This window comes from Danio rerio, chromosome 17 (genome assembly GCF_052040795.2).
Source record: "Danio rerio strain M-AB ecotype USA chromosome 17, GRCz13ab, whole genome shotgun sequence".
NCBI classification, from domain to species: domain Eukaryota; kingdom Metazoa; phylum Chordata; class Actinopteri; order Cypriniformes; family Danionidae; genus Danio; species Danio rerio.
In genome coordinates this window covers 16185043-16205000 of record NC_141037.1, presented here as the reverse complement: position 1 = coordinate 16205000, position 19958 = coordinate 16185043, and the positions used below count along the sequence as shown (strand labels likewise).

Here is a 19958-nt window from a genome sequence, read left to right as displayed (position 1 = left end):
GACATTATTTAAAAAAATGCAAATCTTTACATCACTATATAAGTATTATAATAGTTTGAAAATGGTGAGTTATGAAACGTTTCTAAAATATTGGGTCCCACTTTAACTAATATGTACTTGCACTGAAATGAATGATTTGTTACAAAGTATTTATTATGTAAATACACATTTTTAAACTGTACTTATGCTTGATTAAATACCTGCATGTAATTATATCTGTAATTAATTTCTTTAATTACACAGCTGACCATCGTTTACACCTTAACCCACCATTAAACCAACCCATATAACAGAACATGCCCCTAACCCTACCCATATCCCACCTCAAGAGCACCAGAAGTGGTCTGCAATACACTGTGAACAAAGCAAGCACACTGTATTAATTTTTAATGCAAGTGCATAGTAGTTAAGGTCACCTAATATAAAGTGGGATCAAATATCGTGTCCGATATTAAATGTTAAATTTTTTTAGCATGTTGAGCATGTCGCTTTTTTCCAAAAACTGCGCAGCCCTACTTAAAATGTCTTTAAATCTAACAAGAGAATGAAAAAAAAGTCATTCGGGACTAAATTGGGCTATGGCAAAATTAGAAGTGCATAAATAAATGTATAAGAAGTTCATACATCTCACATAAAAGATGAAAACAACATTGATTATTAACTTAAACAGCTGTGCTGCAACAGCAGCTCTCTGAGACTTGTTTATCTGGGACAGTGTAAGTTCATCAAGGGTTTACCAGCTTTATGCTTTTGACATATACTGTCTTTCACAAGTTTGGAGTCAGATTAACTTTACTCTTTTTTTTTTTTTTTAATCTCTTTTATCAGCATTTACAGAAAATATTGTAAATAATATCACAATTATTAGTTTTATTCCAGGTGTTATTTTTTGAGATTTCAGGGCCATGTGATGTTCATAACATTCTAATATGATGATTTAGATTACAAGAACCATTTCTTATTATCAATCAATATTCAATATCAATATCAATATTGAAAATGTTTATCATGTGGCTAAAACCATGATATCTTGTGAAAAAGAAATCTTCTATAACTTCATAAATGTGTTTACTGTCATTTTGATCAATATTAAGCATACTTAACAGTATTAATTTATCTCTTTTTCTCTAAAAAACTACCACAACAAAAAAAACTTATTGACAGTGCAAGTTAATAGTCATAACTGATTATATGACATGGTCAGGGCTTTTGTCAAAAAAAGCTACTAAAATGAACAAAAATAACCAACAGATTCAAGACAGGTGAGTAAAAATGTGCACAAATAAGCTAAACAAATATGGCTATATTTTATATTTAATTTATATTATTCATTCATTTATTTTCCCTCTGCTTAGTCCCTTTATTTATCAGTGGGCACCACAGCGGAATGTTTTACACAGCGGATGCCCTTCCAGCTGAAAGCAACTCTGGCCAATTTAGCTTATTCAATTCACCTACCACATGTCTTTGAACTGTGGGGGAAATGGGAGCACTGGAAGGAAACTCATGAGAACACGGGGAGAACATGCAAACTCCCCACAGAAATGCCAACTGACCCAGCTGGGGCTCGAACCAGCACCCTTCTTGCTGTGAGGCAGCAGTGCTAACCACCAAGTGGGTAATAAACCAGTAGTTAATAAGGGGAATTGATACCCAAACTAAAGTGTAACAAAATATATATATAAGCTAGTTGGAAAAATTAATTTCCTATCCTGATACATATATACTGTATATATGCTTTCCATCCTCTCTCTGACAATAGGAATATACAAAGTCCTGCTGAACTTACCTGGTCAGATACATTATACCAGCCGTAATTGAACGGACTGGGGCGATCTTCAGGAGAAAGCGCCACCACGACCAGGTTATAACAGGCTCTGGAGGTGTAGAGCAGGATAACTACCGCCCCGATGGCTGTGGCCTGGCATACTGACGTCCCCTGGATCACAAATCACAAGCATCACCACATTTAGACAGAAATGTAATTGCTTTTCCAAACACCACTGAAAGCAATTAGCTGTGCCGTTTCAGTGTCAAACTGAAAACACTGCACAGTCATGTTCAGAATCCCAATGCTGAAGTAAGCCAGTATGCAAATATTTATGCAAACAGGAAAAGAAACTTGGGGCCAGATTTATTTAACAGCCTAAAATGATGCAGGTGATTCCAGTGAGCAGTGGCATGCTTTTTTCAGGCAATAAAAGCACGAGTCACCCCAAAATTGAAAGTTGCATATTATTTTCTCACCCTCAAGTCATTCCAATCCTTAGTATCTTTTTAGATATTTTGAAGAATGTTGAAAAAAATACTATGGAAGTCAAAAGACCAGGGGCCTCATGTATGAAGACTTGCGTTGAATTCATACTAAAACACTGCGCCCGCACGCACAAAGCTGTAAATGTGTGTATGTGTGTATGAAACACTGGGTATGCGGAATCCCACGTATATTCTCTTTGTACATCTGAATTAATGTGAAACTGAGCGCACGTGCACGAGCGCAAAACCCATCCCTGCCTCCTCCCCCTAATAAATATTGTAATGACTCTACTTTGGCAAAACCAAGTGAAAAAAGCAATGGCAAAAGCAAGCAAACAAAGAAACTTTGAACAGAATGTGAATTGGAGGTGCTCCTTTAGGAGGTAGACCGGAGAAAAACAATGTTATTTGCAAGTTGGTCCTCCGGAATTAATAACAAAAAAATAAATAAATTGAGAGGGAGAGTTTAGCTGACATGGTTAACGCAGTAGGGTCTGAACAGCGCACTCTGAGTAAATAAAAAAAAAAATGGTCCTATGTAAAGGTGTAAAATTTTATAGTGTCTATTTAGGCTAAGTGCACATAGCACACCTCGTTGGAATAAGCTAGTTGGTTGAGCGGCAAACAGCAGCGTGAGTGGCGTAGCTCCTAAAGCGCATGGCAACAAGTTTTTACACGTTCGATCATGAGCTCGGATGGAATTCAGCGTCTGATAAACTCATTCTTCTTTTTTCCCCCCACTACATATCAGATTTTGCCTACTCTTCATCCAGAGAAAGAAAAGTAGGAATCATTAATAAGTGTGTGTATTGTGTTAAGCGCATTTGAGCATCACACATTATCTGCACATTTATTGAATGGAAATGTTTCCGATTTTTAAGATTGTACTCTCTGTAACATTAATACATTTTGATGTTAATATTTTGTGAATATGGACATACAATAATAATAAAAAAGCATAATCTAAAAATAAACAGAATCTTACTGCTCGTCTGTGTGGACACAAACATATTTGTTGTTTATATTTATCGCCATCGTACTTGGAGTAAATAGGCCTTTACTGTTAGTTTGCTATGAGGGAATGATGCGCATAAATGGCAACGCCCCCTACTCAATATTCAGTTTCGTTTGAAAGTACAAGAAATACACTGGAATAAAACACTCTGAAATAAAAGATTGCAATTACTGTATATATTCATCTCTCTTAAATGCATCTAAATTAGAAAATCCTGCAAATGCATAATTAGAAAACCCCTAATATTTTCTTGCAAGTCTTTACTAAACCCCCACTCTAAAATTTAATGCCAAGAGTAAATCTGACCTTTCAATTCCACCTGCATTCCTATCGACTTACCTTAGACTCTAGGTAGACGTTGGCAGAAGACATTTTAGCGATCTTGAAGATGCAGATGGCGAGTGAGACGGCACAGAGAACGAAGAGGCTGTCGTTGACCAGCACTCGAGCTAGAACTGCATCTTTAACCTGACTCTCGCCAGCATCGCCCTGAACCAGCATGGCACACGTCACATTCACCACCAGGAAAAAAACACCGGCCAGGAGAAATCCCAGTCGCAATGGCACCCTATCAAGAGGGGAGAGAGGATTTATTACTTCAGAAAAATACAATCATTCCTTCCACAATGTGTTATTTATTTGTTAAGCGCTTTGTTGAGAAAGCACTATTTCAAATAAAACTTGTTACTATGATTACTAAATATCACAACTCATACTGTACATCATTCATAAGTGCACTTTATCCTAAACAATTGGGTTGATTTTTCTGAATACTTTAACGTTGCAATCTGATAATCAAAATGTAATGCTTCTTTCATCTTTTTTTGTGTTATATGTAAAAATACAATGTAATATTCAATGTGTTATTCATTCATTCATTTTCTTGTCGGCTTAGTCCCTTTATTAATCCGGGTTCGCCACAGCGGAATGAACCGCCAACTTATCCAGCAAGTTTTTACGCAGCGGATGCCCTTCCAGCCGCAACCCATCCTTGGGAAACATCCACACACATACACACTCATACACTACGGACAATTTAGCCAACCCAATTCACCTGTACCGCATGTCTTTGGACTTTGGGGGAAACCGAGCACCCGGAGGAAACCCACGCGAAGGCAGGGAGAACATGCAAACTCCACACAGAAACACCAACTGAGCCGAGGTTCGAACCAGTGACCTTCTTGCTGTGAGGCAACAGCACTACCTACTGCGCCACTGCCTCGCCCTCGTTACATGTTATGTTATGTTACATGTTATGTAATATCCAGTGCATCCAGAAAGTATTCATAGCGCTTCACTTTTTCCACATTTCTTGTTACAGCCTTTTTAAAAAATGGATTAAAGTCATTTATTTCTTCATAATTCTACACACAATACCCCATAATCACAATGTGAAAAAAGAGTTTTTGAAATTGTTGCAAGTTTATTAAAAATAAAAAATCTGAAAAATCACATGTACATCAGTATTCACAGCCTTTGCCGTGAAGCTCTAAATTGAGCTCAGGTACATCTGCTTCCACTGATCATTCTTAAGATGTTTCAGCAGATTAACTGGAGTTTACCAGTGGTAAATACAGTTGATAGACATGATTTGAAAAGGTATGCACCTGTCTATATAAGGTCCCAGGGTTGACAGTGCATGTCAAAGCACAAACCAAGCATGAAGACAAAGGAATTGACTGTAGACCTCAGAGACAGGATTGTCGAGGCACAAGGCTGGGGAAGGTTACAAAAAAATTCTGCTGCTCTGAAAGTTCTAATGAGCACAGTGGCCTTCATCATCTGTATGTGGAAGATATTTGAAGCCGCCAGGACTCTTCCTAGAGCTGACCGTCCATCTAGGTTGAGTGATAAGGGGAGAAAGGCCTTAGTCAGGGAGGTGATCATAACTCAATGATGGTCACTCTGTTTGAGCTTCAGCGTTTTTCTGTGTAGAGAGGAGAACCTTACAGAAGAACAACCATCTGTGCAGCAATCCACCAATGAGGCCTGTTTGCTAGTGTGGCCAGATGGAAGCCACTCCACGCCTGGAATTTGCCAAAAGGCATCTAAAGGACTCTCAGACCATAAGAAACTAAATTCGCTGGTCTGATGAGACTAAAATTTAACTTGTTGTAGTGAATGCCAGGCGTTACATTTGAAAAAAAAAAAAAGTTAGTACAGAAAGTACAGAGACACCCTGAATGAAAAGAGAATGTACTGAGGAAAGGCTGTGAATACTTTTGCACATGTGATTTCTCAGCTTTTTTATATTTAATAAATTTGCAACAATTTAAAAAAATATTTCTATTTATCATTATGGAGGATTGTGTGTAGAATTGAGGAAATAAATGAATTGAATCCATTTTGAAATAAGACTGTAACAAAAAAAATATGAAAAAGTGAAGCGCTATGAATACTTTCCAGATGCACTGTATGTTATACATGTTATATGTTATGTTATACGTGTTATATGTTATGCATGTTATATGTTGTTATATATGCTATATGTTATACATGGTATATTTTATGTTACAAGTTATATGTTTTGTTATATGTTATGCTTTATATGTTGTTATTTGTCATGTGTTATATTTTATGTTATGTCATATACCACATTGTTTTTATCCCTTTCTGTTGAATAAAATTATGTCTTCTCCTATAATACTTCTTAAGGGAAATACTTTTTTTGCTGCATAAATTCAAGCCCAATTCTATAACGCTTCATGCTCAGTATTTTGCTTTACTCACACATATAAAACATATATCGCATTGAATAAATTAAACATGAGATGTGAGCTTAAAGACATTGAGCCGATGGGCGCAGTGGGCTCTGTCTGGGCCAGAAGTCAATCCTCTCTTGTTCCCCTTCCCCCTTTTTTTCATCCCGACTCAAACAGGGGACGAGTGGAAGACCGAGAGGATTTCATCTCCAGGCTTTTCACTCAGCATCAGGCTCTAATCATCTGATCAAAGCCCTCGTTTGTACAGACTGATGCTCCAAATGAAAAAAAAAAAAAGATTGAGTCTGTATTAAGTTGTCTCAAGCTTCTTTTGATATTTCAGCTAAGTCCTAAATTCACACTCCAAATTTTCTAATGCCATAAGATAGCTTTGACTGAGAATCAGAAACCGCTTGCATTAAAGCTGATATTTGCTGAAAACTGCTCAAGAGTAACAGTAAAGACATCTACAATTTTGCTAAACTGATCTTTCTATTCCTCTCTCCCTCTCTTTTTTCTCTCTATCTCTGTGTATTTATATAAATCTCAGGGGTTTATCCTGATGATGAAATTATTGCTACTTGAAACAAACATATTTCGTTTGATCTTTGTAATATATTATACTTGTAATATTGCAATATATTTAATCATTTCTAATAATGGTTTGCACAATAATATCTAGCAAAAAAGGGTATTTTTAAACAGTTTAAATTTGCAAATTTGAGCAGCAAATGAGAATGATTCCTGATTGATCATGTGACTAAAAATTGGCACAAAAGTTTACTTTGCATTAGGGGAAAAAGATTGTAAAGTACAATAAAAGGGCTATTTAAATTGAATTATTATTTTAAATCCATTAGTTATTGACACATTTACACTAAAACAATGAAGTTTGCTGTTTGTTTACACTACTAATTTAAATTGAGCTGAAACAACACAATTGTTGAGGATTTTTTTTTTGCAACAGCTTAATTGTTTTATGTTTAATCCAGTTAAATTTGTAAAAATGTAATAAGTTAACTTAATCCCTTTATGTTGTCCCAACACAAATTGATTGTGTGGAACCCAGCATTTTTACAGCGTAGTAGGAAATAATACTACACTGTAAAAAAAAATGCAGGGTTCCATACAGTTCCTTCATGTTCCAACACAAATCAATCAACTTAACTTAATTGTTTTTTGTTCAATTCACTTAAAGTTGTAAAAACAGTTAAGTTGTTTTTACAGTGTCAGACTATCTTAGGGTGTCTGTTTTCAAATAAATACTGTAATTATCGCAATATTACATTTTTGGTGCTTCATTAAGTCTGTAAAATCTACAATCATAGACTGTATTGAATTTAGAAGACACACTGGAGTCTGGAAGAGCAGATGTATTTTACTGCATGTCAGTACAGAAAACCTGGGGGGGTTGGACAAATATAATAAAGGTGTATTGGAAAATGGATTTGTTTACTTTTATTTTAAAAAAGGGAATACAATAATTATAAAAACTATAAAAAGTTATAAAAAGTTTTAAAAAATAAAAAAATATAAAAAGTTAACTTAACAGTTCCAAGTTACAATGGGTTTACTTACATTATTTTTGTGAACTTGTTGCTTTCAAAGCAATTGGTTTACTCGCTTTAAGTAACTAATCACTTTTTGCAAAGTATGAAACTTCAGATTTTCAAAATTTTTTAAAACATCTTTGGTGTGCACCTGAAAAAATAAACTAATAGGTTTAAAATAAATGGAGGGAATTTAATGAAATATGTATTAAATGGCTGCAATTTGACTATACTGCAAAAATAAGAAAAAAAAAAAACATTTATGCAAGATCTTAGTAGTGACAACAGTTTAAAGTAGTCAATGCAAAGAAAGAATAAATTGTTCACACTAGTTCTCTCTGTAAATCAGTGGTTCTCAATTCCAGACCTTGTAAACCCCCCACACCCCCTCCCTCCCTGCGCATTTTGAAAGTCTCTTATAATTGACACACAAGGATCAGTTCATGGAACTCTGTTAACGAGTTAATGATCTGAATCAGGTGTGTTAAGTAGGAAGATATAAAAAATATGCAGGGCGGGAAGGCCCGAGGACCGGAATTGGGAACCACTGCTCTAAAGCAACCACATTATGAATACACAGCATTTACAGTGAGAAAATCAAGTCTCTTACTTGTACTTGTTGAGCTCTGGGGAATATTTTGCTTTGGCTTTGAAAATCACCTATGGAAGAGGACACAGAAAAAAATAGTTTTAGAGCTATTCCAGTGTTATGGCTGTGACATTTAAAGTAAAATCTCAAAACATAAATTCACAGAAAAATCCTATGCACCCGGATCAGCCATTGTACTTTTGTCGACATTTTTGCATTTATGAGGGAAAAGCTTCTGTATGTGACAGATGTGAAATGGGCACTTGTGTGACTTTAAAATCAAATATAATTGTTTGAGAACATTGACAGAGATATTTTTAAATATTTTTAAAACACCAACATAGGGTTTTGCTATTTTGGTGAAAATGTAACTTTTTTTCATGGCAAAGTTGACATTTGCATGAAATTGCTTACTACCAAATTTATAAACCTAATTAGTACGAAATCTAGTTTGGTTATTTGAGGAGAGGTGTTATCAGTAATGGGAAAAAAAGATGTTTTCACCAAGCAACTTCTTATATCTGTAGTAATGACTAGCTTGTGCTAAAGCAGAGATAAGAGTGACGAGGACCAGGCCGTATCTCGGAGTTTGTTTAAACAGAAACATCTCCTGGTTAAGCAAACACCCTCTGAGCTCAGTAACCACTAAAAAGTTATTGGTTATACCTGAGGTCCGTGCAACTCAGCCTTAAGGTCAACCTAAGGTAAGCACAACTACGGATGCTTGCACAACAGTCACTGATAAGCGTTTTTGGGCCGTTTTCACTGACATGGCCTTCATTTAGCTCAAACCAACTACATAACATTCATTAGCAGGTGATGCACACTTACTAGCATTCAAGAGATAAGACTTAAAATATAATGCATTCATAAAAATCCATGAAACTGATTCGACCAAAAATTAAAAAAAATGACAATATGTATTTAAAGTAGGGCAATATTTTGTATTTCTGCAATATTTATTGCACTATGAATATAATTATTTCCCCAGATATATGGAATAGCTCAATTTGGAAAGAACTCATAATTTATATTGATTAGGGTGATTTCATTGCCCACATAATCTGTATACATTTGCATAAATTTATTTTAAAACATTTTTGTTGAGTCTAACTGTAATTAATTGTAAGCTAGTGAAACCACATAGTCTTCATTATATAAAACGCAATTAATTGCAATATATTTTCATTATAATTTCTTGGCCTTAAAAACAAATGAAACGGGCACTTTCACTCTATAAAAGGGTAACTGACACAATTACTCAACAATATGGTAGCTGGTCAGCTATAATTCCACTCAAATTTTCCTCAGGGATGAATAAACAGAAGCTGTACATTGCAGGTCCTGCGATGTGACTATTGCGAACGATCACATTGCAATATTGATGCTGAAACGATAAATTGTGCAGGCCTAGTGTAACGCAGTAAAAGCTTCTTTAAAAAATAAATAAATTAATAAATTAATTAAAAAATTTAAGCAAAATAATAGCTGTTCTCTTCATCAAAAAAGCCTGAAAGAATTGCACCATAATTTTCATGTTTTCTACATTGATGATAATAATAATAATTATTAGCATTAGTATTTCTCGAGAACGATTCAGAACATTAGAATGATTTCTGAAGTATCATATGACACTACATTGTAAAACAAAACAGGATCAATTAATCATGACAATGTGTTAATTGTAAATTGTATTAATATAAATATATTTATTGTATTAAATAATAATTTTATTATTATTTATTAATAAAGTTAAGTCAGTTTGATGTAATTTAAGTTAAAATGACTCAGTTAACTTAATTCAACTACATATTTTAAAGCAACCATGTATTAACAGTGGTTAGGATAAAAATACAGCTAAATAAAATGTAAACGTAAACATTGTACTTCCAAAAATCGCAACTTTCTCACAATGCTGTTATTAATGTTTTCTGTCTGCATCAACCATGATAGTGTAAAATTGTGTTCATATAAAAATTATGAATAAGAAATAAGTAAATAAGGGGTTTTGTGACACTGTGAAATAAACGATACAGCAAAATATGAAACGATAGACTTCTTATTTTGTCCACAAGATGTGTGTGTGTGTGTGCACGCGCGTGTATACACCCACACACTAGGGGTGGAACGACATTCGATTTTTGGAAGTCAACTTTTGTTAAGTCAAGTCCATGTCTACTAGACATGGGAGTCATCTAAATCGCAAATTGTGGCATGCTGTAAATACACATTCTAGTAAGAATAACAGATATTTTATGCATACGTCCTCAGCACAGAGATTTATGTGAAGTTATTCACAACATAACGCACAAAAGACAAAGGCTAAAACGTTCATCCTTATTACACAATCAGAAACATGCTCAGATTTTTTTCTCTGATTGTGTGCGCTAGAAAGCTACTCAAAATCCTGCTCAAGTCGGACGTTTTTTGATTACTGGCTCATCTTGATTTTCAGATGTCTCCTGGTGGCATATATTATATTGCAGAGCTCTAGAGTAAATACTGCATTAATGATGGTCAAATGCTGATACTTTTGTCATAAGTTACATTTTAAAATATCACCTTAAAAATGTCCTCATTTATTTTCTGAAAAAACGTATGAGCCTAACTTCTCAGTTTTTACTGACTTTGCTAGATGGTTATCCTATCTAAAGTGACTGAAAGCCTTCAACAGCAGGTTGACCACATGAAGACCAATTGAACCCTTTCAGCCATAGCAAGAGATTACAAATCTGTGATTTCTAGCATATTGCATCAGTAAAAGGTCCCCCAAAATGGGTGGTCGTCCATTAAACTGGTTCAAAGAAAGTTTTATGTATTTGCATCCGATGGGATACTTATGTTCGTCATTAATCTGGGGAAAGACTGACGCCTGAAGTGTGTGTAAAAGAGATCAAGTGTCAGAGTTCATTGAGGTTTCAGCAAATGTTTATAAGAAGCTCTTTCAGCAACATGCGGCTCCTTCCCTGTGTTCATGCTAAACAGTAAAGACCCCGGTACTATACGTATGAAAGTGAAAAAAGTTGAACTGAAATGACATCATTTGGAATAAAATCCAAAGCTCTTTTTGAATTCATTTCGTCAGCCCGAAACTGCTCAGCAAAGTGAGCTTTTAGGGGTGTTTACTCCACACTTTAAAAAATAAAAAAATAAAAAAAAAACTTTTACTGCCTTAAATATTTTAGTTGAATCAATTGATCTTTTCTAGTCATCTCAACTTACATCAAAGATATTAAGTTAAACTTTTTACAACTTAAACAAATCAAATTAAAACCAGGTTATCTTATTAAAATAAGTTGAAGTAACTTAAAAGGTTTTGTTGTGATGGCTTTTTGTCATATTATTTTGTACAGTGCAAAACATCTTTGAGCTACCATTGGTCTTGTGCATTTACGCAGTTGCCGAGGGTGTTCTGGGACTCTGCCTTCTTTGGCGTACGTTTATTTACACTCATTTAATTTCTTATTCCACGGAGGTCAGACACAAGAAGAAGAAGAACAACAACAACAAACTGTAAAGTCAAGTATAGCAGAGCTGTTTTTTACGGAGCTGATAATCATAAAACTTTTCTTTTCTCACAGCCGCCATTGTGGTTTTGTTTAGCGTACAACTCTGCCTCCTGCAGCACGGGGATGTATGAATGTTCGAAGACAGTATACTGCCAAAGAAAAGGATAAAGTTCGTTCTTCTATTTTATTTGAAGTACACCCGGGCCTTAAGTGTTTAAAAAGTGATCATAAATTGTTCTTCAATTCAGTCTCCATTTTGCTCAGCCTTAAACTTCTGAACAGTAGTGTGTGAAAATATGCATGCTTTAAACGTAATGATACTAGGCCATTGAGGGCTTTTAAAGGTCTGTATACTATAAACCACAGACCTTAAATTTCTGCACCTGCTGATTTAAAAGGGGTCTGGCTTTTAAGATTAAAGTTATATTAAATTAGATTAGGGTAGCACAGAGGCTCAGTGGTTAGCACTGGTGCCTCACAGCAAGAAGGTCGCTGGTTTAAGTCCTGGCTGGGCCAGTTGGCATTTCTGTGTGGAGTTTGCATGCTCTCCCCATGTTTGAGTGGGTTTCTTTAGGGTGCTCCAGTGTTTCCACAGTCCAAAAGACATGTGCTATAGGTGAATTGAATAAACTAAATTAGCCTTAGTGTGTGTGTGTGTGTGTGTGTGTGTGTGTGTGTGTGTGTGTGTGTGTGTGTGTGTGTGTGTGTGTGTGTGTGTATGAGAGTGTATGGATGTTTCACCAGTACTGGATATCGGCTGAAAGGGCATCCACTGCATAAAACATATGCTGGAATAGTTGGCGGTTCATTCCGCTGTGACGATTCCTGACAATCAAGGACTAAGCCGAAGAAAATGACTGATAAAATAAATTAAATTGAAAAGGATCCATAATACTAACATTTAAAGATGGAAAAATGGAATATGTCGCTTCGTTTATACTGTTCCGACAATGTGTATCAGTATCAAAAACAGTCTACGTGTTGACTAATAGCACTGCAGCATTCAGAACAGCTCAATTATTGTCAATATTTTTCAACAGCTTATTTAAACATTTACAGTTTGCTTCAGCACATTGACACATTTCCAATTAGGCTAAGGATCATGGGAATTTACTAGCACACTGTTTAGGAAACAACAGTGAAAACTTGCACATCATGGCAACATTCTACTCTTGTCTTTCTCCAATCACAATGATGATGATTAAGATTATTGACAGGGCCTAAAAGAATTATTCTCTGCTGCCAGTGACCCTTGACTTACTAACTTAAAAAAACAACTTTCCTTTACTTACTTAAAGTACCTACCAAAAACTATGACAATTTTTCTCCGGCCTATGTGAAACTAAATGTGTATTATTTTACTAAAACTCACACACAATAAATAATAAATAATCATTTAACTGGGGGAAGATCATTTAATTTAAATTATTAATTTTCTTCTCATTATTATTATTATTATTATTATTATATTAAATGATAAAATGATCGATTAAATAAATAACTGAATACATTTAAAATGTATTTTCACATTGAAAAGTTTTTCAGAAAACAAATGTAATATTTGATCTTACTATGGTCACACTTTACAATAAGGTTCATTAGTTAATGTTAATTAATGCATTCACTAACATGAACAAACAATGAACAATACAATTACTACTGTATTTGTTCATGTTATTTAACGTTAGTTAATGAAAATACAGTTGTTCATTGTTAGTTCATGTTAACTCATGGTGCATTAGTTAATGTTAACAAGCATGGACTTGGATGTTAATAATGCATTAGTAAATGTTCAATTATGATTAATAAATGCTGTACATGTGTTGTTTATGGTTAGTTCATGTTAGTAAATGCATTAACTAATGAACCTGATTGTAAAGTGTTACCCTTACTATTACCATTATTGTTACTCCTACTCTTAAATATAACAAGTAAATTTATGTAAAATCAAACCTTAAACCATTCCGTTTTAATCTGGCAGAATCCTATATTTTTAGAGACTTCTCTTTTTGCTTACAGCATATTTATAAACCATTCTCATCTTCTCAAAGTCTCTCACAAATGCTGGTAATAAGGTTCCATTTAATCATACTTGTCAAGTGTTTAATTTGGGCCCTGTTTGTTGACCATAATGAAGAAAAACAATTAACAAAAAAACAAAACAACAGGTGTCTGTATATTACGCAGCACAGTCTCAATATAAACAGGTGCCTCCTTCTACATTTTTGCAAAACATAAAATAAGTTGTTCCAGGTACATTTCATTGCACAATTCAGGTGATAAATCCACTAGAGGACGCTGTCTACATGTTTACAAATCTAAAATATGTTACTTAAACTACATTTTGTTGAACACTTCAGACATGCATCCACGAAAAGGCTTGTCCCATGTGCAAAATCCCCCACTTCTTGAGTAAGGAACTACATTTTAATTTGATTTTACTACACTACTTTTACCATTTACTATTACAAAAAAAAAAATCCATTCTATACAGTATGAATGCGAAGAGTATAAATGAATCTCGGATGTACCACATCAGTCATTTGCCATAATCACGTGACCTATTCGTGTCAGTTGCGTTGCTTTACTCCTATTCTTGAATTCTCTCTGTAACTATTAATTCGGACATACTACTTGGCTCACATACTGTTTTTAGCATACTATACAGTAGGGAAGTATGTGATTTCGGATGCAAAATAGTTGTAAAGATCACCCAGCAAACATTGACCTAAACCCTCCCTAAACTTAACCAATAGTGTATTTAAAAAAAAGACGCTATTGTGACTACATAATTTTACCTTGATTTTACGATGCCTTTATCTATTTTGTGTAACTGTGCTTCACTGGAGAGTGTTCTGCATCAAATACAACACTGTCAGCATATGGAGAAAGCCAGAATGCAACATATACTTGATTACAAATCATGGGCACGTTTAAGGTGTTTTGAGATAGTGTTGTGCAAAATAATCCTTTATTTGTCAATAATATATCTCTGTAAATATCTTTAGTTTGAAAAGGTAGAAAATTTGGCATCATACACTGCTTCGTTCATTTAACAGACAAACTGCAGTCAAACCTGTTGAAGTGTGTCTGTCTAAAGCTTCACAAAATTGTTGGCTGAAGCACGCATTTCCAGCAAGTCTGTGTTAAAATGGTTGAAATTATGAGACACCTACAAAAATGTTTTGTAAAAACCTGTAAATTTCTTTAAAAGTATCTGAATCAGAAATTTCTCTCATGGATATGGAGAGGAGAAAGAGTAGAAAACATCTGAACACGCTGTGAAAGTAAGGACACTTTCAATCACTGGAGAACGATACCAGTCTCATAGGCTGCGCTTGACAGCCTTCAGTGGCACATGTGCAAATTGAGAACAGATGCTGTGCTGTTAGTATGCACATGAGGCATCTGCAATGACATTACAGGTTTTATAAAAGAAAAATTACAGTGTTCTCAATTAAAAGGTCAATAAATTCAACCAAAGTAGAATTTTTGCAATTTCAAAGAAAGTATAAAATATAAGTGCATGTGCTGTTGCTATGCATACATATTGTAATATTAACATAGGGGGGGGGGAGGGGGGGTCATAAGACTCATGGTCTGGGTCATATTACAGATTCTGAGTCATGGATTGGATTATTTTTCAGAGCAGTGAAACATAATGAAAAACAACTAGCATTACAAATCTAATTTTCAAACATTGCTACAGACCAGAAAACAGTCAACATATATAATAAAAATAAGTGCTTTTATTTTTGTGTTGGTCTAAAATTACGGCAACACTTTACAATAAGGTTCATTAGTTAATGCATTTACTAACAAGAACTAATCATAAACAACACATGTACAGCATTTAATAATCATAATTGAACATTTACTAATGCATTATTAACATCCAAGTCCATGCTTGTTAACATTAGTTAATGCACCATGAGTTAACATGAACTAAAAATGAACTACTTACTGTTATTTTCATTAACTAATGTTAACTAGCATGAACAAATACAGTGGTAAATGTATTGTTCATTGTTTGTTTATGTTAGTAAATGCATTAATTAACATTAACTAATGCACCTTATTGTAAAGTGTGACCAAAATTACAGTACTGGCATACACAAAAAAGGAATTAAATTGAAAATACACTGCACAGAAACTGCACAATAAAAATTAACAGGGAAATCTGGGCAAATCCCAGCGTGCAAAAACACATTAAGAACTAATTTATGAACCTAACATACTGATACACATCCATTTTCTTCATCAACTGTTCGCTGAATTCACTGGAGAAAACAATTGGGCTTATGAGGATAATTACCAACATGACAGATCATTTTGACTTTTTTGTGTGTGCATTTGTCCAAGCCAAAATGTGTGGATTTGCAAGTCCATTTGAAATCACAGATCCATTACAGCACTATTTTACATTGCAATATTTTAGCAGGAAGCTATAATACATTTCTTACAGCCTTTTTTTCATGATGAACGGATTGTTGAAGATGAACAGAATTTGCTTGAAATTTCAACATTCCTGCAAATCATCCCTTTCAACATATCTTTAACTTGTCACACGTGATGATAGTACTGCATTCTTGCTGAAATATAAATTATTTAGATCAGCAACAATACAAAAATATCTTACTAACTCAAATGTATGGTAAATAAATAAATAAATAAATGAAGTAAATAAATGAAGTAAATAAAAATAAATAAATAAATTAATTAATTAAATAAAGCCTGTAAAAGTTTTAATATACACAGGCATTAAAATGTTTATAAAATACAAGGTGACCTATTCTTTTAATATTATTGGACATAAATAAATAAATAAATAAATAATTCATCCAATTTGTTTAATTTGCTCTCCCTCATGTGGTTCCAAACCATTGTGAGTTTCTTTCATCTGTTCAACACAAAAGAAGATATTTTGAAGAATGCTAAAAACATGTAACCATTGACTTCCATAGTAGGAAAAACAAATACAATGAAAGTTAATGGTTACCGGTTTTCAGCATTTTTCAAAATAACTTCTTGTGTGTTCAACAGAAGAAATTAACCTTAAACAGGTTTAAGACAAGTGGGTAAATGACGCAGAATTCAGTTTTGGGAGACTTGAGTCACTTTAAATGTGGGTATAATATCATTTCATGCATGTCTGACTCAAAAAAATATTTCAAAGTATGTCTCATTCAAAGTAATCGACACGCATTGAAGGTGTAAATAATCGATAGTTGTGTGCTGGTGTGAATTGTGCATGTTCATTTGTCATCACGTTGTCAGCAGACACATCCGAGACTTTGCTGAGACACATAGCACAGCATGATTTCCAGTCAAACAGAAGAAAGGCACCCAAAAATAAACACAGAAACTGCACCTCGCGTTTGTCATCTCACGAGAGAGCAGGAGGCTCCAGGGACCTGTGCTGCCTCGGGCTCCGTGCTTTCACAGAGAAAAGACAGCGTTAAAAGCTCATATCTATGCGCTCTCTCCTCTCCCCACCCCGAACCACACAGTCTTACATGCAAAAACAAGGTCAGCACGCTCCACATTCAACACTCACTGCCAGCTTGCAGATTAGATACTGCAGGGTTTTGTTTTTTTTTTCATTTGTTTGTCACAAGGTGGAGAAAGGTACAGGTCAGATATGATTATGTTTACCTTTTCTGAAAAAACTAAATGTTTGGAAATCATTATTATAAATATAAAAATACTACAATGCAGTTTCTAAGGTGTTTTAAGTGGTTGTCTGTTTGCATTGTAATTCAGTTTTACTTTGAAATGTCTCTATATTTTATTATTTAGTATTTTAGTTTAAATTTGAGGAATTATGCACTGTAAAAGATATCTGTTAATTAACAGTTTCCGTATTTTGTGTGTTTTCTGTGTTTTTGCAGTTGTGAATTGCATCATGGGGCCTTGATCTCTGCTCTGTCAACTTTTGATGTTGTAAATTCAACTCTACAGTTTAACAAAGTGACTTTTTCATTGACATTTTGGTAGTTTTGAATAATGTAATGTATAAAAAGGTTATAAAGAAAGAAAAAAGTCTTTAAAATAATAGAAAAATGCACTGGCAATTTATTAGAAGGTCTTTGTAATGTAATATACAACACCAACCCAGACAATATATCACTTTAAACTATTAAAGGTGCTGTATGTAAGTATTTGACCTTTTTACAGCATAAAAATACCATAATATACCTGCAGACATTAAAGAAACATGCTAAGTAAACATACTTGTTTATCTGAAAAACAATGGTGAAGTTAGAAATTCTGCTTTGAAAATGTGTGCTATGTACCGGAACAGCTGTCTTTGTTTCTGTTCTTTTATGCCCACTCCCACTTTAGCCAATAATATTTCAGCCCCCCTCCCCTGTTGCCTTGCTGGAAAATTTAATTCATTCAGTCAGGAAGGCTCTTAAAGCATGCATACTGGAACGATATTCAATCTCTGGTGAACAGTAGAAGAATCCAAAATGAGATGCAGATTCAGAGTCTTACATGAGGTTTTAATTAGGAAATGATATTAATATTACGAACAAAACATTAGGTGAGCAGGTTACATTGTAACCCTGTGTCCTAACAACATTATAGATAGAGAAATTTGCAGTATTAAACAATTTGGCTGTTTGCACCAAACGAAACAGATAAAAAAAATGAAATACAGCCATTCAGAAGCACAGAATAGTGCACTTACTGCACTCCAACGAAATGGGAAGGTTTATAACCTAGTTGATACGTATTAAATATTTTTAATATTATTAAATGCTGAATCACTGATACGTGTTGTTTTGTGCGGAGTAAGTTCAATTAAAAAATTTTATTTTATTTTCAAGATCTGAGGTGAACTATCTGCTGCTGCTTTCAGTATAAGGCAATAAATGGCATGTAAAATGGCATTCAAATGTGCATTAAAACAAGTGGAACGAGACTGCTAAAAAGACAGTAAAGAAGGCTACCAATTGTAACTCCACTGTAAGTTGCAAGTTACATTGCAAAAATAAAAAGGTTTTTTGGTATGTCTGGGTCTGTTTTGTAAACTCTAAGCTAACCAAGACTGATTACATAATTTTCTTATTTGTTGCGCTGCACCAAAAAGGACTTGAGTGTGAACACTGATAGTTAGTTAATGATTTCATGATTATCGTTTTCAAGATAATCCACGATAAAAATTCTAACATTAATATTACCATTTAAAATTATTTACTATTATTAACAATATTTTCAATTTTGCTATACTTTTATTTATTCCTGTTGTAATTGTATTTTAATTTTATTTGTTTGCTAATTTATTTCGGCGGCAGTGTTCGAAAATGGGGGGAAAGTTACAACTTTAAATGTACAAAATGTTTTGTTAAAGCTTGAGAAAATCATTACAAATAAATGTTTAAAAAAAAAAAATATTACCATTTAAAATTTTCATTATCATTTAAACCGTGATCATCATGATTAAAAAAAAAAACTCTGTAAATCCAGTAACATTGTGATCAGCAAATCATGAAATTGCATTCATGTAGACAAATAAAAATAGGTGGTAAAAAGTATTAAAAGTTGTGAAAGACAGTAAAATGTAAACAGGTAAAGTATGTTGTATTTCTTTTATTAAAAAGTGTGCATTTTATTTATATTTTAGGATAGGGCAGTTTTTTGTAATTTTTCTACAGATAATTTTGTACTGGGCACCACGATGGCTCAGTGGTTATCACTGTTGCCACACAGCAAGAAGATTGCTGGTTCAAGTCCCAGCTGGGCCAGTTGGCATTCCTGTGTGGAGTTTGCATGTGAATGTGTTTGAATGTGAGAGTGTATTGGTGTTTCCCAGTACTGGGTTGCAGCTGGAAGAGCATAAGCTATGTAAACAAATGCCAGAATAGTTGGTGGTTCATTCCACTGTTGAGACCTGACAATAAGAAACTTAGACGAAGGAAAATGAATGAATTAACTAATAATTTAGCATCCCAAACAGTCATTGCATCTCTAGTTTTGAAGGATAACTTTAAAAAATAAGTTTATTACTAGTTCTACTACAATAATTGAAATAATTGACATGAATTGAAGAAGACTTTTTCTAAAATTTAAACGAAAAAAAATAAGAACTGTATTCTGAGCTGGGACAGACATGTTTTGCTTGGGATAAAATGTGAACTCATGACTTCCATAACACACAAACACAAGCTACATTCGGTCAGTCACAGGAAAAAAAAAAAAACAGGAAGCAGACAGCAGCCTTCTTAGTAGATAGATATTTAAGCCCCATCTGTGACCCACGACAGATATTTTTCTTAGTTCCTTAAATGTATTTTTACCATGAGACATCCACTTCACACTGAGTCATGCTTT

At 34.1% G+C, this 19958-nt stretch overlaps 1 protein-coding gene across 2 annotated transcripts in view; it reads right to left on the bottom strand.

The window, feature by feature from the left end:
- Positions 1 to 19958, bottom strand: part of gpr137c (G protein-coupled receptor 137c) — a 49777-nt gene that overhangs the window by 6225 nt on the left and 23594 nt on the right. For both annotated transcript variants that reach the window (XM_087288975.1, NM_001007433.1), the window contains 3 exon segments: positions 8134 to 8183; positions 3611 to 3839; positions 1790 to 1939 (listed from right to left, as the gene is read on the bottom strand). In XM_087288975.1, coding sequence (XP_087145101.1) covers positions 1790 to 1939; positions 3611 to 3839; positions 8134 to 8183 — 429 coding nt within the window.